At 42.2% G+C, this 23,465-nt stretch overlaps 1 protein-coding gene across 3 annotated transcripts in view; it reads right to left on the bottom strand.

The window, feature by feature from the left end:
- Positions 1-6: 6 nt before the first annotated feature.
- Positions 7-23,465, bottom strand: part of LOC117530407 (leucine zipper putative tumor suppressor 2 homolog) — a 71,240-nt gene continuing 47,781 nt past the window's right edge. For 2 of the 3 annotated variants that reach the window (XM_034193271.1, XM_034193269.1), the window contains 5 exons: positions 5,416-5,961; positions 4,451-5,038; positions 4,224-4,346; positions 3,584-3,730; positions 7-2,157 (listed from right to left, as the gene is read on the bottom strand). In XM_034193271.1, the coding sequence (XP_034049162.1) occupies positions 1,465-2,157; positions 3,584-3,730; positions 4,224-4,346; positions 4,451-5,038; positions 5,416-5,934 (2,070 nt within the window). In that variant the 5' untranslated portion in view covers positions 5,935-5,961 and the 3' untranslated portion in view covers positions 7-1,464. Of the gene's footprint in view, positions 2,158-3,583; positions 3,731-4,223; positions 4,347-4,450; positions 5,039-5,415; positions 5,962-20,697; positions 20,842-23,465 lie in introns of those variants that run through there. The other variant, XM_034193270.1, reaches the window with a different exon arrangement.

The raw sequence follows: 23,465 nt of genomic DNA, 5'->3' as shown, positions 1-23,465 counted from the left end.
CTATCCGATTTTATCTTTTATTCAAAACATAATTGGTTCATTCAAGAAATGTACAGCATGAAAATATACATTTAATGTTTTTTATACAAGTATTGTTGATTATAAAATTATACTGGGAGCAAACATTTACACATACAAGTACTGCAGGAAGGAAAACAAAATGAGACATTGCTTTGGTCTATTCACAGTGGCTTTTTTTTTTTTAAATCAGGGAATGTTTACAGTGACAAAGGGTTTTTTTTTTATTCACAAGTAACAGAAGCAACACTGTTGCTCAGTTCCATTGGTACCTTAGAACTGTACGTGTGAAACCAAAAACAACACTTGACCATCACCATCACAAACACCAGTGCACAATTTCTTGCTGAACACAAAAACACAGACAGCTGCACAAAAACACAGACACCAAAGTCTTAATTTGTCACTCTGACTGTGATTAATCACAAGATCCACCGTGAGAGCGATTCAAGCTCATCAAACATGATTTATTAGACTTTTGCTGTCATTTCAGACACACAAAGTGATTTGCAAAAATACCTAAATGAGTTTACTCATTTTTGCCACAGTATTGGCCAAAAACCAAGCAAAATTATTCGCTATGCAGCGTCAGTGACACTTTACACGTCACTGCTAAAAGCAGAGATGTTTACACTCCATCATTGTTTTTACATCTGTTAATTTAAAAATTTGAAAAAGACTACACCAAAGTATTTTTTGTGTGTGTGTGTGTGTGTATTGATGTGTCAAACAGCCATTTTATTCGGGACAATGGTCGTGTTTATCACTGACTTAGTTTGACTGGTGATGGAGATGGTTTGCGTTCTGTGATCTGTTTGTAACGTGTTAAGTTCTGTTGCAGGTGTGCTGTGAAAATACAGCTTCCAGTATCTTTACGATAATCTACCCCACAGTGTAACTGTTTTGTCTTACTTTCATCAGGACGTTGTGACCAGACACGACGACTGATGAAACGGAACCCTCTATGGTTATGGTGGAGTAACACTAAAGCTCACATGGTGGCGCTCTAACATCAGGAATGTGATTTTTTTTTCCCACATCCCACTTTAATGGAGTCACACTCTGCTGTGACTCAGCCGCTCTCAGAGTGATTGAGCGGTTTCCCACATTTACAGACGCCAGCGGAAGCGCCGAGTGTTCCCACAGAGTGGGTGTGCAGTGACAAACCCAGCAGAGAGCCGGTCATAGGCCGCACAGCAGGACGCCGCCGGAAGGTTAAAATGAAGTTCGTCATATGCCTCCCACACAGAGACGGACCAGGAGCTGAGCCCAAGTGCAAACAGTGATTTGACAGGAGACGATCCACTGATTTTACTGCGACTACGAAACACGGCGGCTGACTTGAAACTGCACGGAGGGTGATTGTTATACATGTGGCAACTAACCTGCTTATTTAAAATGGACAGATGACAGTGTTGCACGTCCAGAGACGGCAAGATGGGAGGGTCAAATTTCAGTGGCAGCGATCTCGTCAAAGTTGATCTCGTTGCCGCTGCCCTCGTCCTCCTCCTGGCTGAGCTCCTGCAGGAGCTGCTCCAGTTCCCGGTTTTTGCGATACATTTGCACGTAGTTCTGTTGCAGCTGTTTCTGGTAGGAGATGACCTTGTTCTTCTCCTCCTGCCACACTCGGCGCTCCTCCTCAAAGCTCCCCGCTTGCTCCTTAGCCCTCTGACGCTCCGAGGCCAAGTCGGTCGTCAACCTGTCCATCTGCAGCTTCATGTTCTGCAGGAGCTCGCTGCTGCTCTGCCGCTGGGCTTTTGCCTCGTCACTCTCGTAGGCGAGCAGGTGCTCCTCTGCTTCGTGGAACACCTGACACTGTCGGACTCCAGGGCCCTGACTGGTCAACATGTCTCTGAGGTGAGCCAGCTCTCCCTCGAGCCGTCCCACCTTCTCTCGGAGGAGTTCTGCTTCACTCTTGCGACGCTGGAGTTCATTCTCGCACACTTCCAGCTCCAGGGTGCGTGTACGGTTCATCCCGTGGGCCTCCTGGAGCAGGACCTGTGTGTTTGTCAGCTCGCCGCGGGTCTCTCGGAGTTGACCTCGCAGTGAAACGATCTCTCCCACGCGCTGTGCTAGCTCTCCCTGGATTTCTTTCAACTGTTGCTTCAGCAAGGAGATTTCACCAGACTTTTGACACACCTGTATTTTAGGAAACAACCAACCAAACAAACAGTCTCATTCTAAATGTACGGTCATTTTAACAAAGTTAAACTGTGAACACATGTAAGACTGAAGCTCAGCTGACCAGATTAACCACCAAATTAAGGGTCTGTGGGGTTGATCCCCAATTATTTATTAAAACAATGTACATTTATTTCCCCACAGATCTTCTGACTGTGAACAAATGACACCAACCAGTAACTGAACATGACTTCTACACTGGTCAATGACTGTAGCTGGAATGTTCACTGTCAGTAGAAGCTGAGACAGGAAACTAGTTTTTCCTCCCCTGTGTCAAAGTACACCAAGAATCACCAAGTTAAAATGTGTAACTGCTTTAGATCTTTACGAGCTTTCCTTGAAAGCATGACTGATTATTTCAAGCAGCAGAAAACATACCTTGTGCAGTTCTGTAGTCGAGGCCCAAACCCTCGAAGCATAAATTTCAACCCCAAAAAAAAAAAACAAAAAGGGGGGGGGGGTGTGGAGGAAAATGAAACTTAGTTGATACAAAAAAAAAAAAAGTACCTTCAAGAACAACAACGAAAATAAACTGGATCTCCACTAGAATTAAAAATATAATGCATTGATAAAATACCCTCAGCCGTATGAGCATGGAATCAAGGAAAGAGTGCGTAGAAAGAATGTGACCTTTTGACCCCTTACAATAGGTCAAGGTTAGTCATCTTTGAACTTGTCCGAGTCTGTGTCTCAAGAATTCTCCCTGTGAATCTGAAGACTCTGGCAGTAACAGGATTGGACCTACGCTAGGCACGGACAAGTCTTCACAATACCCGGCAGCCATATTTTGGTCTTGAGTAATGAATGCTTTTGAGTGATCCTGGTAACCAGCAGGTACAAATGAAAACTAAAATAAAAGTCGTGGTAGTAAATCTACTGTTTAAAGCAAGATGAGTGATGCTAATATATACATTTTGTGTGTGTGTGGGGGGGGGCTGTTTAAAGTGAACTAGAAATGGACCATTTAAGAAGTGAATTAAAGTCCAGGTAACAGTAACAGACAGGTAACAGTGTACATCTCTGTACTGAATACTATACACGCTTCTACTGGCTTGTTCCCCCTTTATACTGTAAATAATGTGTACAACAGGAAGTTAAGAAGGAATAATGTGTGTTCCACACAGTTTGGGGATTTTTTTTTTCCCCCACCACATCACAACCCCTGAATGGTTCAGTCTGAATCAGTTGTGTCTGAAGTTGAGCCTGAGTGAGGAAATACTAAAGAAAAAAGAAAATCTAGCTCGCTCTGGGTGTTCGACATTAAATTATATATGAATTTTTAGCCATAAATCTCAATTGCCTGTACCCATATATGGATATTTGTACTTCTTTTTGCATACCTGAGCAAACTTTGTGAATGTTTGAGGAGATCTGTGCTGCTCACCTCCCACTTAGTCTCCTCCAGGCGAGGCCCCAGCTGAATCTTTTCGTGCTCATAGGAGGTGCAGCGTTCCTCCAGCTGCTCCCTCTCCTTTAACAGCTGAGCAAAGTCCTCCTGCAACTTTTTCTTCTCTTGCTGGAGCTGATAAACCTGGAGTCATGACACAGCACAGTGTGAGGGAACTAAATGATTAGAGTTTTATATCACTTTCAAATTTCATCTTTATCGGCAGCACTTATGTACCGTATTTTCTGGAATGCAAGTCATTTTTTTAAATGTTGTCCTACGACATACACTCAGGTGCAACTTACCTGTATGTATCTCAAAAAACAAAACAAAAAAAACACTTGGTCATTATCGCTTGTAATGATTGTAATAATTATTTATACAGGACTTTCCCAGGAGTCAAAGCACTAAACAAAATAAACTTAAAAAAATAAAATACGCTAATAATATAAAGTACACTACAACAACACACAAAAATCCCAAATTAAAGAGTAAAGAGCAGATGATGCACAACAAAGGTGCGATATATGTCTCTCCCCCGCTTTCAAGGGCCATTTCTGACAGGTATGACATACTCCGGAAAATACAGTAATCTGTGTTCGGATCGTGGATCTAATTTTCTGTCAGAATTTCCGACCTGCAGCTGGAGGACCTGCTGGGCACGCTGGGCTTTCTGTGAGGCCGTCTGCATCCTGGTGGCACAGCTCTGCCTCAGCTCCTCCAGCTCCAGCTCACAGCGCTTCTGCTTCTCCTCGTAAACCTTCAAGCCAAAAAAGCAAATTGATGAGAAAAATATATGATGGCTGTGAAGTTCCAGCAAACAAAAAATAGTATGAGTGGCATACATGTGTAAGTTCTTCTAACCTGACAAATAGCAGCTTCATTCTCATCCAGGTTGTCTCTGAGTTGCTGCAGCTCCGTTTCTCGCTCCCTCAGCTTGTCCTCCAGGTCCCTCACCACCCCCTCATAGCCCTCAGCAGCGGGGGAGCGCCCACTGGACCCAGTGTCCGAGTGGTGCTGACCCCTACCACCCATCGACCCAGAGCCTGTGCTCTTACTAGAAGAAGAGCGCCCGCTGTCTGAGTTGGAGTGTCCATGTCCGCTGACCGGTGGCGCACTCTTCACTGGCTCCACGTGACCACAAGAGGGCTCTCCGGACACCAGACTGTAGCCAGTGTTGCTGTAAGGCGGCAGGCTGGCGAGAGAGTTCCGGCCAGAGTCAGAGAGCGCGCAGGACTGGCTGCTGCCGCCACCGGTACGACTACTGCCATAGGAGCTGCGTTTCTCTAAGCAGGAGGGTGACACCTCCTTTTGGGCGGGGCTTAAGTTCAGATTGTTTTGGCTTTCTGATATAGTGGCACCATGGCGTGGGGAGAGGTACTGCATGGAGTTGCGGTTCTTGGGAATGACAGGTTTGAAGGCAGTGGGCCTCAGCACTGTTTTCTCCATATTCTAAGGAGACCGGGGGGGGCAGAGGAGGGGTGGAAGGAAAGTGAGACAGGATGAACTCTGAGAAGCATTCGTGTTCAGCAAGTGCCAAAAATGTATTTATTTATACTAGGGGAGCTACGACCACTACCTTTGCACCCCCCCCCTCCCCCAGGACTAAACCAAACAAACTTTTTTAGGTTCCTTAGATGACCCCAAAACACAATCAGGATGTTCCCAAAAATAAAAACTGGCCTCAAGCCAGTTATCCAAGATGGCCGCCAAAATAGGGTTGTCTTTTTTTTTTTTTTTTCTTCCTGGGGGGGGGGGGGGGGGGGGTGCAAAGGTAGTGGTCGTAGCTCCCCTAGTTTCTTTTTTTTTTTAAAGTAAAAATGACTGACCTCTTCAAGTTTTCCAGACACAGGGACCAATTTAGGTGGCGGTCCGTCCATGTTCACGTTCAGCCCCAGTCCTCCTCTCGTCTCATTTACATCCGTTATCGGGCTGGTAGGTGTTGCGTGGTTGTCAGGCCAATCCTCGATATAGTCTTGATTCAAATACGTATATTCTCTGTTCCCACACCGTTTCTCCAGCCCCCTGCTGTATGACGTGGAGATCTGCTTCTTGACTGGTGTGGTGTGGCTCTGCGGGAAAGAGTCCTGGGGTGAGTCACGGCCCAGGCTGGATGCACCTGGAGTGTGCCGTCGCACCTTGGTGCCCTGCTCAACACCTGTGCGGTGCTCGTGATAAGCACCAGGGCGAGTGGCGATGATGCTGCTGACCGAGCCCATAGGATCCAGAGCGGAGGATGACGCACCTGCGGGTGGAGGGGAGGTTGATGGGTGTCGCCTGCGGGCCCCTCCGCTGAGACCTGGGTTTTGGTGGTCACTGGCGATGGGCAGAGCCTGAACCAGGGCCATGGTGGCAGCTCAGTGGAGTCAGCAGCTCTGAAGGAGGAGGGGAACAGTGTTTCTATGACACATGAAACCTGGGCAGCCTCTATTTACATTTATGTTAGTTTCATCCCAAATACTGGGGTTGACTGAAATAACATTTTTAACCACTGCAGGAATGAGTTTCAATTTGCACTTTAGGAACCTGGAAAGCAATAATAAATATGTTCTGCATTTGTCACAGCACAGAAAACCGTATAAATAACCTTCCATCAAAATTTAAACAAACAAAAACACCTCCAAGTATCTTAAATTTGTGAAACAAAACAATCCATGTAGTCTGCTCTCAAACTCTGGAGCTGTGACCGTTAACCACACTAAAACTCCATTAAAACCACAGCCAATCACGCCGACTCTCTCAACTACTAAATACCACTATGTTAGCCTAACTGCTAAATGGACAGCACTTCTGTAGCACTTTTCCAACTCATGCAAATGTTCAAAACATACACACACATACAGCATCACCATGCTGCCATACAACACACTCAACTGCACAACGTGAGCAATTTAGAGGACCTCACGCAAGTTTCCTGTCTGACAGGGAACTCAACTAAGAAAGCTCTGGTTATAAACCCACCTCTCTAATCTTTAAACCATCACATCGTCAATGTAAAACGAATGCTCCGTCTAGAATTGGCATTTACAAACTCCTACGTTTTTGAGCCAGCAGAGCCAGAATCAGATATGGAGAATCAAATCCCATTTCTCAGTCCCACCAATGACATGCACCCATTTGTATTACCCTGGTGACAAGTGCAGGATCCTAATACAGGATCCAGATCATTTCATTCAACCAAGATGTCTGATCAAGGTGAGAGAGTTTTAGCCTCCCGAGCAGGGAGAATTCTACAACTTGAGTCTCATATTGAAGTTGTGAGACATCAAGAAGTTAGTGAAGAGGACAATCATGACTTTATATAGAGAGATAAGAACAAGAACACCACCAGGAAAACGGAGAGTGATGTGAACTTGTTCACTGAAAGGCTGAGTGGAACCAAGAAGGAGAAGCGAGGGCTTGTTCTTTCTCCGGTGAACTTGACAAATGAAGTTGACGATAATTAAATGGTTCTTGTTCTTTATTTTTGTTGTTTGGGGCGCAGAATCTTGTTTTTTTCCCAAGGCACATGCAGTGACTTGGAAATGTTCATGTATCCATCCCATGACTTGCCTGAAGAAAACTGGCAAAAAAAAAAACTGATTATTTACAGGTGTTATACCAAAGCGTTCCATTACTTATACAACCCATCATCTTGGCTTTTATATTTTTAATTAATTTAAATTAATTTGCTTTCAGTTTGAATTTAGACAATATTGGAAATGTTTATTTCTGTATTGGAAATGGCATAAACAAAATGTATGAAATACCATGTATTCCAATACTTTGGGAGGGCAGTGCATATATCTCTCTGTGTGTATATGTTTATTACACACACACACACACACACACACACACACACACACACACTTGTTTTCAGGAATAGAAACCTATATATAGCATTTCCAAACAAATCTCTGACTGTGCTCTGTAAAGCTGCTTTTGAGATTTTTTTTTCACCATGTGCATAGCCTGAAGGCAAAACAGAGAAAATATACAGTAGACTGACAGTATGATCGTGCCACTGGACCATCATGGCCCACACACAGAGAGCCAATACAAGCCATTCATTGAGTCCATTCAAGCAGCACTAACAGAACTTGAGGCTTTCTATTTGCACGGCATGAGGCAGCAGCAGAAAAAAAAAAGGTTCTTTACATTTGCCATGTAAAATGTTTCAAACATGCTGACATTTCTCCATGACACCAACAAAAGCTACTGTCTCCACATCTAAACAGTTAAATGCACAAAAATGACAACAGTACAGCATATAAACTGCCAAACTGGTCTGTTAATGATGTAATGAGAGTAAAACAGCAGTCAGACTGAGCTCATTGTATTGTTCAGTACAGAGAACAATGGCAAACAAGATGTGTGATTACGAGGTCACAGTGCACGACAGCACAGCCAGTTGTGCTCAAAAGCAGTCACAGAACATGAGGATATCTGACGGGTGTGTCCTGATCTTTAACATTTTCTAACCCGTCAAGCAAGTAAAAAACAAAACAAAAAAAAAAACAATTAAGCTTCAAAGCACAGTGAAAACACATTTTACAACAACAAGTAAAGCTGCGGTGTAACAGTTTGTAGAACCCCTGTTCCAATGAAGTTGGGGCATTGTGTGAAATGTAAATAAAAACAGAATACAATGATTTGCAAATCCTCTTCAACCTATATTCAATTGAATACACCACAAAGACAAGATATTTAATGTTCAAACTGATAGACATTTTGTGCAAATATTTGAAATGGATGCCTGCAACACATTTCAAAAAAGCTGGGACAGGGGCAACAAAAGACTGGGAAAGTTGATGCATGCTCAAAAAACACCTGTTTGGAACATTCCACAGGTAAGAACGTTATTTGGAAACAGGTGCGTGTCATGAATGGGTATAAAAGGAGCATCCCCAAAAGGCTCAGCCATTCACAAGCAAAGATGGGGTGAGGATCACCACTTTGTGAACAACTGCATGAAAAAAAAAATAGTCCAACAGTTTAAGAACAATGTTTCTCAACATTCAATTGCAAGGAATTTAAGGATTCCATCATCTACAGTCCATAATATAATAAGAAGATTCAGAGAATCTGGAGAACTTTCTACATGTAAGCGGCAAGACGGAAAACCAACATTGAATGCCCGTGACCTTTGATCCCTCAGGCAGCACTGCATTAAAAACTGGCATCATTGTGTAAAGGAACTTACCGCGTGGGCTCAGGAACACTTCAGGAAGACCCATTCTCAGTTAACACAGTTTGCTGTTACATCTACAAGTACAAGTTAAAACTCTACCATGCAAAGCAAAAGCCATACATCAACAACATCCAGAAACGCTGCCGTCTTCTCTGGGCCCAAGCTCATTTGAAATGGACAGACGCAAAGTGGAAAAGTGTGCTGTGGTCTGATGAGTCCACATTTCAAATTGTTTTTGGAAATCATGGATGTCGTGTCTTCCAGACATAAGAGGAAAAAGACCATCCAGATTGTTACCAGCGCAAAGTTCAAAAGCCAGCATCTGTGATGGTATGGGGGTGTGTTAGTGCCCATGGCATGGGCAACTTACACATCTGTGATACCACCATCAATGCTGAAAGGTACATCCAGGTTTTGGAGCAATACATGCTGCCATCCAAGCAATGTCTTTTTCAGAGACGTCCCTGCTTATTTCAGCAAGACAATGCCAAGCCACATTCTGCACGTGTTACACCAGCGTGGCTTCATAGTAAAAGAGTGTGGGTACTAGACTGGCCTGCCTGCAGTCCAGACCTGTCGCCCATTGAAAATGTGTGGTGCATTATGAAGAGCAAAATACGACAACGGAGACCCTGGATTGTTGAACAACTGAAGTTGTACATCAAGCAAGAATGTGAAAGAATTCCACCTACAAAGCATCAACAATTAGTGTCCTCAGTTCCCAAACACTTATTGAGTGTTGTTAGAAGGAAAGGTGACGTAACACAGTGGTAAACATACCACTGTCCCAGCTTTTTTGAAATGTGCTGCAGGGATCCATTTCAAAATGAGCAAATATTTGCACAAAAACAATAAAGTTTATCAGTTTGAACATTAAATATCTTGTCTTTGTGGTGTATTCAACTGAATATAGGTTGAAAGGGATTTGCAAATCATTGTATTCTGTTTTTATTTACATTTTACACAACGTCCCAACTTCATTGGAATTGGGGTTGTATTTTCTCTGCTGGGACAACCAAATCAAATAGTGCAGAGTTAGAACAGTTTCCCATCAAGTTGAAAATCTTGAATTATCCTTTACAGCCAAGATGTTGTGACAAAAGCGAATAATGTTAAAGAACTGACAGCAGGAAAACTAGCCAGCTGCATGTCTACACTCTACCAACAGGACTGAACTGTGCCAAGTCATCTGCCAAGTTTACTGACAGCCAACAAGGCCTGCACTGCCATGTCACTGTAATTACTCAGTAATTAGCGCATTCAAAAATCTGCCTGAGCCACACTTGGAAACATAATCATAGGCAGCCACCGACAAAAGCAAAAAGTGGTTGTGGGTGACTTATATAAACACCTTTTACTGGCAGGCATCTTTCTGGGCAGTATAAACATGAAATGACAAGATAATGACTGATGCAACTTTCATTTTTAATCTTCAAAACGGAATGACGGTATGTGACAATATTCAACATGAGCAAACAAAGCTGGAGCTACCGTGCAGGGCGCCATCGTAAAATATGAAACAGATTAAGATATTCCACATCCAACATGTATGTAAAAAGATAAAAGAATACTTAGATTAATTTAGAGACATTGCCCTCAGCACAAAGTATAAAATGCTCCATGATAGACACCATCACAGTCAGTACCCCTGGGCTTGAGAATCCCAAGCAATATGGATGTTATACAAATAATGAATGTTTATGAGTTCAATGGTACGAATATGTCATGAGGTGAAAGCTGGAACAAACCATTCAATGAAGCTAATGTAAAAACATTATTTGTTTTATATAACGGATAAAATAGATCCTTGTCATTTGATATTTTATTAATTTAGAAACAGAAAAGGGACTTACATTTTGGTGTTCCACTGCTGCTAAAGTCCAAATTGTAATGTGTAGTCTGTGCATCGACTTTGGACTTCCATAAAAAAAAAAAAAGAAGAAGAAGAAGAAAAAAAGACTTTGTGTAGTTCCTCAGTCCAGCCAAAAATCATGTCAGGTTTTCATGCATCCAGCGGAGTGGATTTTGTGTGAGTGTGTGTGTGTTACAAGAACTAGCACCATCAGTTAGCTCAATTAAATTGTCTCGCTTCTGTCGTCCCGCGTGCGCTCACACAAGAGAGACCGCTTGTCCGTGCGTGCACTACCAAAAAAAGGACTGTGTATTTCCTCAGTGCAGAAAAATAAATAAATAAATAAAATCAGAGAAATTAGCCCAGCTTTTCATTCTAACTTCCTGCTAACAGCTTCCAGACAGCTTACAGTGCAGTGGATTTGTTCTGTGCGTGCGTTCGCGCGTGTGCGCTATGTGTGTGTACGTGAGTGCATGTATATATGTGTGTGCACGCTTGCAGAGTGCAATGGTACCAAAATTTGCACTCTAAATGGAACCAAAATGCACTCTAAATGCAATGCAACATAAATGGGACAAATTAATCCATGTCATGTGACATGCAATGCAACATAAATGGGACAAATTAATCCATGTCATGTGACATACAAAGCACAATCAAATGACAAGGATCCACTCAGCTGAATCATTCATGCCATGTTAGCAGGACATGAAATATCACTGATAATTCACATCCCGCATCCTCCTGCTCCTCATCCCCCCACCCCACCCCTCCAAAAAAAACAAACAAACAGATTGCTCAGTGGGACATCACACTGTATCTGGGTGTGGTTTCCAGTCATGCTGTGTGTCTATGGACCAGAGGCTTCGCTACTTCACCCAGTCCAGCCAAATGTCAATGGGTACCAGCCTTATATAGGGAAGTAACTTGTGTCAGACTGACATCCTATCCGTGGGTAGTTGTAGATGCCCATTTACTTCATGCAACAGTATCCATGGATCAGTAGTGGCTCCAGTGGGCCTCAGCGCCTGTATGGTGCTTACTTCTTTCTTAATTTCACACACTGCCAGTAGCCATACAAAACAAATTCACAATATGTAATACTGTACTGAAAAGACACTGTATTGTGTATAATCTATACTGTAACATCCACAAGTTTACGTTTGTAATGCTACTTTTTAAAAATGCCTTAACTGTAGCATAAGCATAAATTAGACAAACGCCTAACAAAAAAAAAACTGTCTGATGGGAGGAATTAAAACACAACTTGTACTCTCCCTGCTGGAAAACTCAGGCTGCATCTCAAAACGGTTTTAAATGTGCATTTTGTCCGTCTGCTCATACTGTATAATACAAACAATACATCAGTGTAATCATAAAACAAATTAACTTTGCTGCAGCAATATCAACGTGTTTGGAAGGCAGGAACGATGGTGTTAATGAACAGAGCCAATGGAATTAATCACAAGGGATTTCTTTATGCGCTTAGAAATGCTAATTAAGACAAAATATTTACCACTCCTAATTTTATTTTATTTATTTAATCCTTTATTTAGACAGGAAAATCTCTTGAGACTTAATGTCTCGTTTACAACAGAGACCTGTTCCTAATCTTTACTGAATGACTGGGAATGAAACAGACAGCTGTGAATGAGGGAAAAAAATAACTTTGTTTAGGACTGTAGACTGAAACCATGACTCATGGACAGAGGAATTTCTCCAAATTGTGTTCCTCTATGTGCCCTTTCTCAAAGGCTACAGTGAATGACATCAAAAAAAAAAAAAAAAAAAAAAAAAAAAAAAAATTAAAATAAGCCTCTTTCCTCATACCTCTCACACAATGTATTATTTAACATAAATGAGTTTCAGATGAACAAAATTCTCTTTCCACATGTGGAGTAATTGCAGGAAGGGCATCCAGCATAAAACTTATATAGAATCACCACGAGGTCCATACTGGATCTGCTGAGGCAACCCCGAGCAGCCAAACAAAATTCCAGAAATCAAATCATACAGACATTCATGGTTCCTTTATGAACAATTAACATTTTATTTTTCCACTGCTCACTATAGAGCAGATGGTTCTGTGGAAGAAGAGTTGGACTACCAACCAACAGCCCTTAGACAAGACTCCTCATCTGGATTGTCCCAGTCCACTCTGCTGTCCAAATACAGGCCATGGCTGGAGTGTAAACTGATGGTCTGACATCCCATCCAGGGTGGAGTCATGGACTCCCACACATTTCATGCTATGGTCTCCAGGATAAACAATGAACAAAAGAACCTCAAGACCTGTAGAAGACTTTACGGTTCGTTATACTTTAACGTGTGGCACAAATATTTCATCAAACTTTTGAATGAAGATGTCAATTCCACATAAAACAAACTGTTTTTTTTCCCTCTCTTCTAAAGAAGTGAATAATCTCATCCTTCTGCATGAAAGATGAGTCCAATGACGTAGGGACTCACTTGAAAGCTTGGATTGTGTTTAAATCCAGCATCATGTGTTCATGGTTTCCTGGTTAGTGCCATAGTAACGGGGGTCTCTAGGGGCTGCCAGAGAGGGCAGGACCTTTCCATAACATCTTAAAATAGTGGTTCAATAGCTGTGACAGTCTTCATCCGCTCCAGGTTGGCCTAGAATAATGAACAGCAGCAGCAAATGGTTTTGTGCGTGCGTGCGTGCGTTTTAACGCAAAAACTAAATGTACCTCTAAGTCCTTGGAGACTTTTATTCCTCCTCCTCGAGCAGTAGACGGAACTAGTAGGTCAGTCACTCCACTGGTGTTTGGAACACGCAGTCACAGCACCAAGTGGGAGCGTAACCTCAACATTAGGCCAATCAGAATTAGAAATTTGTATTCACACCAAACACTACTGCACATTCTGCAGCATACAGGTTCAACACCATACACCTACACTTATTAAAAACATACACGATCCATCTAAAAAGTGTGAAAATATAGGTTGAAGTGAATTTCAAATACCCCCTATTTCACAGTACAATATTTAACAGGTACAACATTGAAATAAACCAAGATTGTGTAATTATATGACAAAAGTACATATTTCTGGGCACCATCTTGAAAATTTAAGTGGCTAAGAGCTTTCTTTTTTTATTTTTTATTTTTAAAAAGTAGACCAAGACGTTGTGCCAAATTTGGGGCTTGTCTCACAAAACAAAACAAACATTCTTATGATATATGCATTTATCTGCCTGGGTGGTTGTCACCCAGAAGTTAACATAGTTCTGTAGTGCGGTGGATGTACTGACTGCACAGCTCCCAGACCTGATCTGACAGAACAATCTACTTTTCAGCAGTCAGGTCAGCAACAACAACAACTATTCTGGAGACTTTCTGTCAAGTTTTCAATAGAGTTTATATTATATATATATAAAAAAAATTTTCCCCCCCAGTCTGACATGCAGCACTGACAGTTTCCACAGATCGTGCTGCATTTGTAAACATGATTCTTGTGCAAAAAGCTGTTTAGATAAACATCCAAGGAAATAAAAAGCTCTTTATTACTACATGCAGTTACCATTATCTTGCAGTCTTTACTTCAATAAATCCAGTATTCCTCTCTTATTCTGTTGGAGGGTCACAGTGGGTTGGACCATGAAATGACTTTAAATCATATTAGTAATTAACAACAACAAAAAACAAAACAATGGTCTTTTAAAATGTTTAAAACAAAACAAAGCTCTGCTATAACTTGTGAGGTTACACCATCCATGACTCACAGAGAGGGAGAGAACGAGGGACCAACAGAAGCAGAATAAATCAAAGGCCAGAGTGTGTCACTTTTCAGCAGGACGCGTCTGCATGAGCAACAAGGAACAAACGAGTCTGAGATCCCCTCCTCCACTCGCCATCGTCCTGTGCCCAAACCCATGAATCCAACTCCCCCCCATTCACCCGTCTCTTTATTGTTCCCTCCCTCTCACTGGAAAGTGGAACACAGGGGGCAAAGTGTGACAAAGCTATTCTGGTTATGCAGACAACCTGTCTTTCCAGAAGAAACACACCTAGATGCCCTGACTGATGGCAAGCTCGCTGCCAAAAGTGAACTTTACCAACATACAAATCAGTGGCTGGTCATCAGCAGGTGTACCAAGTGTTAACAGCTAAAACCCTAAGTCACTAAAAATGACAGTTGGAAAAATAAACTATTTTGATAACTGTTTAATAAGTCAGAATTAAAAATGTGAACTCGACTGGTGGTGGGTTGTAAACTGTAAGGACATGGATATATTTTCTATGTTATCTGTAAAAGTTTTAAACCTCTGAATACGCTTTCAACTGACTGAACCCAAATAGCTGCTCATTATTCCTCACCACAGAGTGGAAGAGAAGAATCCCAGAGTGGGTTCCACCCATAAGTTCTTTTGCTGGTTCATCCAGCACATATAGGATGAGTTGGCCCTGTGTTTATGTAGTGCCCACCAAACCGGCAGAAATGAGTCAAGGGGGTGCTGAGAAGCGTAAAGTGCTTTATTTGTTTATTACTTATTTAAAACAGAAGAAGCTGCTGCTTTTGTTTTCTTGGTGGAGACGTTTGCTCCACTGGACTGGCTGCTAAAAAGCTGCTGTCGTAACGACACCAGCGCCTTTCTGAAAAGTGATTTTTAACTTAAAGAGTGCTGGGTGCTGCATTCTTCCTCTCCAGGCACCTGCATACATTCTATTCTCATTTAGAGCCATATTGAGAAAAATAAATACATTTAAAAACAAAAAAGATGCTGCCACTCAGGGAAATAAATAAATAAACCTCTGTGGTCATAGGTGAGGTGTAGTCTTCTGGTCTTTAAATTCTGCCTGTATTCTGCTTAATATAAAAACTCAGCCACATGGGGTGTGCAGCCAGAACATTCTGAGTGCCGGTCCCAAGCCCGGATAAATGAGGAGGGCTGCGTCAGGAAGGGCATCCGGCGTAAAACAAGCCAACCCAACTATGCAGACTCAATCGAATTCCCATACCGGATCGGTCGCGGCCCGGGTTAACAACGTCCGCCACCGGTGCTGTTGCCCAACAGGGTGCCGGTGGAAATTGGGCTACTGCTGGGCGAAGACGACGAAGAAGAGGAGGAAAACGTTGCCACGAACAGCGGGAGAAGAGGAAAACTAGAAGGGTGGAAATGAGAGTGGGGACTTTGAATGTTGGTAGCATGACTGGGAAAGGGAGAGAGCTGGCTGATATAATGGAGAGGAGAAAGGTAGACATATTGTGTGTGCAAGAGACCAAGTGGAAGGGAAGTAAGAGCAGGAGCATCGGTGGTGGGTACAAGTTGTTGTACCATGGTGAGGACAGGAAGAGAAATGGTGTTGGGGTCATTTTAAAGGAAGAGTATGTTAAAAGTGTGTTGGAGGTTAAGCGAGTGTCTGACAGGGTGATGAGTGTGAAGTTGGAAATTTAAGGGGTGATGATGAATATCATCAGTGCATATGCCCCATAGGTAGGTTGTGAGATGAAGGAGAAAGAAGATTTCTGGAGTGTATTAGATGAGGTGGTGGAGAGTGTGCCCAAGCATGAAATAGTAGTGATAGGAGCAGACTTCAATGGGCATGTTAGTGAAGGGAACAGAGGTGATGAGGAAGTAATAGGTAGATATGGTATCAAGGATAGGAATGTTGAAGGACAGATGGTAGTTGATTTTGCAAAAAGGATGGAAATGGCTGTGGTGAATACCTACTTTAAGAAAAGGGAGGAGCACAGGGTAACATATAAGAGTGGAGGAAGGTGCACACAGGTGGACTACATTCTTTATAGGAGAAGCAAGCTAAAAGAAATCACAGACTGTAAGGTGGTAGCAGGAGAGAGTGTCACTAGACAGCATAGGATGGTTGTTTGTAGGATGACTTTAGAGGTAAAGAAGAAGAAGAGAGTGAGAGCTCAACAAAGGATCAGATGGTGGAAGCTGAAGGAGGAAGACTGTTGTGTGAAATTTAGCGAGCAGGTGAGAGAAGCACTAGTTGGAGGGGAAGCAATTTTGGACAACTGGAAAAGTACTGCAGATGTGGTGAGGGAGACAGCTAGGGCAGTATTGGGTATGACATCTGGACAGTGGAAGGAAGACAAGGAGACTTGGTGGTGGGATGAAGAGGTCCAGGAAAGCATAAGGAGAAAGAGGTTGGCGAAAAAGTTTTGGGGTAGTCGGAGAGATGAAGAAAGTAGATAGGAGTACAAGGAGATGCGGCGTAAGGCGAGAGAGAAGTGGCAAAAGCAAAGGAAAAGGCATATTGCGAGCTGTACAAGAAGTTGAATAGTAAGGAAGGAGAAAAGGACTTCTACCGATTGGCCAGACAAAGGGACAGAGCTGGAAAGGATGTACAGCAGGTTAGGGTGGTAAAAGATGCACATGGTAATGTGCTGACAAGTGAGGAGTGTGTGCTGAGAAGGTGGAGGGAATATTTTGAAGAGTTGATGAATAAAAAAAATGAGCGAGGGAAAAGGCTGGATGATGTGGCAAGAGTAAATCAGGAAGTAAAAGAGATTAGCAAGGAAGAAGTGAGGGCTGCTGTGAAGAGGATAAAGAGTGGAAAGGCAGTTGGTCCAGATGACATTCCAATGGAGGCATGGAAATGTCTAGGAGAGATGGCAGTAGAGTTTCTAACCAGATTGTTTAATAAAATCTTGGAAAGTGAGAGGATGCCTGAGGAGTGGAGACGAAGTGTGCTGGTTCCTATTTTCAAGAACAAGGGTGATGTGCAAAGCTGCAGTATCTACAGAGGCATAAAGCTGATCAGCTACAGCATGAAGTTATGGGAAAGAGTAGTAGAAGCTAGGCTTAGAAAACAGGTGAAGATCTGTGAGCAGCAATATAGTTTCATGCCGAGAAAGAGCACTACAGATGCAATGTTTGCTCTGAGAATACTGTTGGAAAAGTACAGAGAAGGACAGAAAGAGTTACATTGTGTTTTTGTGGACTTAGAAAAAGCTTATGATAGGGTGCCAAGAGAAGAGTTGTGGCATTGTATGAGGAAGTCTGGAGTGGCAGATAAGTATGTTAGGGTAGTGCAGGACATGTACAAGAATAGTGTGACAGCGGTGAGATGCGCAGTCGGAATGACAGACTCATTCAAGGTGGAGGTGGGATTACACCAAGGATCAGCTCTGAGTCCTTTCTTGTTTGCAGTGGTGATGGACAGGTTGATAGATGAGATCAGACAGGAGTCCCCATGGACTATGATGTTTGCAGATGACATTGTGATCTGTAGTGAGAGTAGAGAGCAAGTGGAGTCTAGTCTGGAGAAGTGGAGATATGCTTTGGAGAGAAGGGGAATGAAAGTCAGTAGAAGCAAGACTGAGTACATGTGTGTGAATGAGAGGGAGCCCAGTGGAATAGTGCAGTTACAAGGAGTAGAAGTGGTGAAAGTAGATGAGTTTAAATATTTGGGGTCAACTGTTCAAAGTAATGGAGAGTGTGGTAGAGAGGTGAAGAAGAGAGTGCAGGCAGGGTGGAGTGGGTGGAGAAAGGTGGCAGGAGTGATTTGTGACCGAAGAATATCAGCAAGAGTGAAGGGGAAAGTTTACAAAACAGTAGTGAGACCAGCTGTGTTGTATGGTTTAGAGACGGTGGCACTAACAAAAAGACAGGAGGCAGAGCTGGAGGTGGCAGAACTGAAGATGTTGAGATTCTCTTTGGGAGTGACAAGAATGGACAAGATTAGGAATGAACATATCAGAGGGACAGCTCAGGTGGGACGGTTTGGAGACAAAGTCAGAGAGGCGAGATTGAGATGGTTTGGACATGTGCAGAGGAGGGACCCAGGGTATACAGGGAGAAGGATGCTGAGGATGGAGCCACCAGGCAGGAGGAGAAGAGGGAGACAAAAGAGGAGGTTCATGGATGTGCTGAGAGAGGACATGCAGGTGGTTGGTGTGACAGAGGAAGATACAGAGGACAGGGTGAGATGGAAACGATTGATCTGCTGTGGCGACCCCTAACGGGAACAGCCGAAAGACAAAGAAGAAGGATTCTGCTTAATATAAAGTTAGAAATTACATCTGTGTTCTTAGATCGCACAGTGTCACTGAAGAAAGTGAAGTGAAAGATATGGCGCTATATGAAGTGAATAAAATGAAAGATGCCATAACATGATATGAAGATAAAGTACAATAACACTGGTCAACACAACTTTTCATGTATGGACTTTTTCCAACACGATTTTTGGGTCATTCAGGGGTGCCAAATCTGAATCTGGTTAGTTTCTCCCAATCACATCACATTTTTGTGATATGAAAACATATTTCTTGTATGAAGCATTGAAACAAAAGCTGCAATCTCACACACTTCTTCAGCATCATAAAGGATATTACGGGCTCTTGTTCACATTTCAAGAACCTGGTTTAAAAACTATGCTTTTAAAGCTGTTTTTGTGCATGATTAGTGGCATCAAATCAGTGATTGAGCAGCTTTTGCATAATCCATCATGCAAATTGAAAAAAATGTGATGTGATAGAGGAAATTTAAGCTCAGATTCAGCAATTCAAAACTCCCCTAAATCATGCAAGAAAAAAATATTTTTTGACCAGTGTAATCAATAATTATAATCTAATAACATATTCCAAAATGGGTCATTCCACATAATTAGTGCTTTTACTTTCTGTACATAAAGTGTATTTTGATAGTAACATGTTTGTAGTTTTACCTAAATAACTTTCAACTCAGGACTTTTACTTACATGCTGGTACACACTCCTGCCCAGTTGGTGGAGGTAATGAACTAACAGGTTTTCTATCCACCTAGTGTCAAGAAGAAGATGACACCATGCAAACTTAGCAATAATAATTTCTGCAGTAACATAATCTGTTTGCTGACTTACACTGATAGTAACTAGTGGTTAACTACAAGTGATACGGTAGCTTGTGTTAATGTTGCTTCAAATGATATTCTCACAACACCTTGATGATGAATGCAGCAGCTACAAAATTAGATTAGGCAACGTGACATGATGACTCTGGGGTTTTAAACATGCACAAAACTCCACAATGGAACTCAAATGCCCTGATGTCAATTGACATTTATTGTACAAACAGACCGAACATTGCAGTCTTGAAAAGACTTGCTATCAAATTGGCTGAATTTTTTTGCCATGTCGTTTGTCGCTTGGTCACACGAGCAAAACAGAACTACTAAAATGGCTGATGCCAAATCCCCAACATCATAAAAGAAGCAAGTGTAAATAATGTATTTTGCCTGTATTATCAACATGTTCAGGGTGATAAATTCATACACATAGGACTAGCTTCGGTCCAGGAAATGGTATGATAAAGGTATTGTAACAGTTTAGCCAGAGGATATTATATATTATATATACACACACATACACACACAAACACATACACAGTGCATCCAGAAAGTATTCACAAAGCTCCAAAATGGTTTAATTTTTTTCTCAAAATTCTATACACAATACCCCATAATGACAATCTGAAAAAACCTTTGCGATTTTTGCAAATGAATTAAAAAACAAACAAACTAATAAATCACATGTAGATAGGTATTCACATCCTTTGCCATGAAGCTCAAAATTTAGCTCAGTTGCATCCCATTTCCACACAATTAAAAGCAATTCTGGTTCCACATCTGCCTCAAAACTTAAACTATCCCTGATGCAAAGTTTTCGTCTCCCCCAACTTTCACAGGAATTCTTCCATACATTTTTATTTTCCTGCTAAAAAACAGACATGCAAAACAAGAAAGGATGCGCTGAACTCAGCAGAGGCCCTCCTTTCTCTCTCCTCACACACACCTTCCATCTTGCTGAAAAAGGTTTCATGGATCAGTAAAGTGGACTGTGAGGTAGCAGTCAATTTTCTGTAACTCCATTCTTCTCTTTGTAACTCTGAAACATACCTCCTGTTGCACAATGCATCATACAAAGACGACCATCTATATTCCATAACTGTGTATTTAGTGTTGGTTATAACAGGGTGAAATCATATGCAGTGAGCATCTAATTCATCCAGTGAGTAAAAAGGAAACAGCCATCAGATAAATTCACTGTCCCTCTTGTTTAAGCAATAAAGTCAATTTCTTTTTGTCCAACATTCCACATCCAGTCTTCCCTCTCAGTTTCTTACCCCAGACTGATCCCTGCATATCTTCACTGGTGTCTGACCAGCTCAGTACGTTCTCCTTCCAACCCTCCTGAGGAAAAGTTAACTAACCCCCCATAAACCCTGAGCTCATTCTCGAGCTAAAGGCTGCCGATGTGAATGGGAACACAGTCCCCTCCCCTTTCCTCTGAAGTGCCCCCCACGAAACTCGCCTCCTCTTAGAACAGCAGAGGCCGTCTCTGACAGATTCACCTCGTCTCCACGAGCTCACTGCTCCTCTTGCAAAGAACCCACACTGCAGAGTCCTAAAGTGCTTTTGTCAGGCAGTAAAATGGAGTGAAAGGAGCAGACAGCCGGGGAAAGGAGAGCACTCACTTAAAAACCATTCTGTGCTCGATGCATATTTCATGGAGAAAGTAAAGTGGACCTGCATGAGGAGATCATCTCAGATGTAGAAGCACTTTTTTTTGCCAATTCAATCTTTTCATCTGTCTCAACCAGTTAGTTTATCAACATGGTGTGTGCAAAAAGACAACCTAAAGAAGATAGCAGTAAAAAGACTTAAAAAGCGGAGATTCCGCTTATGTAAAAGTTTCCTCTTTTCATTTCAGCTTCAGCTTGGACTTGGCAAAAATTCAACAGTGGTAAAGGGAGACACTGTCTGGAAAAAGTGGCAAGCTTATACTGGACCTCAGACAGGAAAGAAACAATCAGAGGATGAAATCGACACATTTATGAAGCCTCAGAATCGTTCAGTCTGTCCGTCCATACTTCAACGCACATTAATGCTCAGCAAACAAAGCAAGTTTAGAGAACAAGTTCCTAAAAGAAGCTTGAACTGAATTAAGAACAGACAAACATCATCAGTGTTCTGTCATCACGTTCTTTCGTTTGCTTTGGGATGTTGTACTCAGACTTTGCTTCATGCTGTCATGGTCTGGCTGGCTGGATTTATCGCTGGTGTTTAATGACATAAATGCTGTGAAAAAACATGGTGAGTTTACTGTGTGATTTTTGGGGGGGGGCGGGGGCTCTTTTTGCTTTTAATGGTGATGGAATTGCTTGTAGATGATACACATCATCACCAGATATAATTTGCGAATGGAGATGGTGAAACCTTTGGAACCTGAAGGCCCGATCTTAGTGGCTGACGAGGCCCTGCAATGGATGATTTTCAAGTTGCAATAGAGCAGCGCCTATGCGCATGCGTGATGACATCACAACTCTGCCCAGTTAGGAAGATGCAGTTTCGTTCAACAACAAGAACTGTCAAGAAACTTTCTGGTCGCTGTTTGGAGTTGTGTGCAGGTAGGAATAGCCTTTTGAATGCTTGAATAACGATGTCAGTCGCACAAAGAAATCAAATAATAATGAAAACGCATTCATTGCGCCCAGAATGTTGGTGTTTTGGTCGCTGAACTTTCTTTGCAATGAATGTAAAGCCCTGTAACACGGCACTAATGAAGGACACAGAGGCCAAAACAAAACAAGAAATCTGGACTTGTATTGACTTTCAGAGACATTGTTTAACCGGCTTCCAGCTTCGATCGGTCAGTCGCTCCGTGAGGCATCAGAACATCCGATTGGTTAGTCGCGTCATGAGGTGAGGTTGTTTCTAATGACGCCGAACACGCGAGCGAGAGGCTCCATTAACCAGAAGTCTCGGTTTCAAGATGGCGGCGCAACTTGTCCATTAACAAGTTCCTTGTGCCTGAATACTGTATTTTCGAGACTATTTGCCTGATTTACAAAAGGTTTGCATGTGTAAAAACATGTACAAACACCACAGCGCTCACAAAAAAACTACATGTTGATTTACTACCAATGCACTCAAAGGATCAAACCTTTCAAGTGGGTAAAATAGCACACATTGTCCATTTAGCATGTTTGTTTCATAAATATGCAATTTGGGATTTGTCCACCAGAAAGCACAAAAATGTTGGAGGGAACATGTAAATGTGACGTTAGCTCATGAAATACAATTATCAAGGTCAAAAGGAAATATAGCGCGTGCTGATGGCATCTGTATTCTGAGCATTTGAAACCTTGGTGGTAACCTATTACGCTTGACAGCCCACTGTTCTAGCAGCACTGAGGGCGCTGCCTCCTTGTACACAGAATAAATTCATTCATTGTAAACATCAGGCATATTTATAGAGTTAACTGTTTACTTCATGTTAGCACACACAGGACCATGGACCATAGTTCTGCACCTTTCTGTGCCAAGCACAAAGTACATTTTGGTGCGACTTATGATTATTATAGCCTGTGATCTGACAGGCTTTATACACAAAATACACATGTGCACATATCGGACTGTGTGCAACTGGCTGTGCATGTTCCACTGACGTAATGCAGCACAATGATGAACCACTTTGCTTAAATACTGTGATTGAATAATAATTAAATGTCTGAAAGAGGAGAATTTTGTTTTGTTTGTTTTTAACTGTCAGCACGTGAACATGCACATTTTTGTGCATTTAGTGCATAGGAAGCGCAAGGCACATACTTGCAGGTAGCTGACTGATTTCATTTTTTACTTATGACCATTAACACGCACAAAATCCTCATTTATATACTGCTGTCTCAGACACATTAGCGCCCGCTATCAACTGCACAATAAGTCTTACTAAATCACCCACAAAACTGTCTCCACCCCAACACAAAAAAGTCTGGATTACCAACGCAATTGTAAATCAAATCCTATAGGTTACAATGGACTATAAGTGACATCTGTTAATCCTCTGGGGCCGACGCCGCCATATACGCCACCTAAGACCAAGCTTTACAAA

This window comes from Thalassophryne amazonica, chromosome 18 (assembly GCF_902500255.1).
Source record: "Thalassophryne amazonica chromosome 18, fThaAma1.1, whole genome shotgun sequence".
NCBI lineage: Eukaryota > Metazoa > Chordata > Actinopteri > Batrachoidiformes > Batrachoididae > Thalassophryne > Thalassophryne amazonica.
This window is presented reverse-complemented; position numbering and strand designations above follow the sequence as displayed.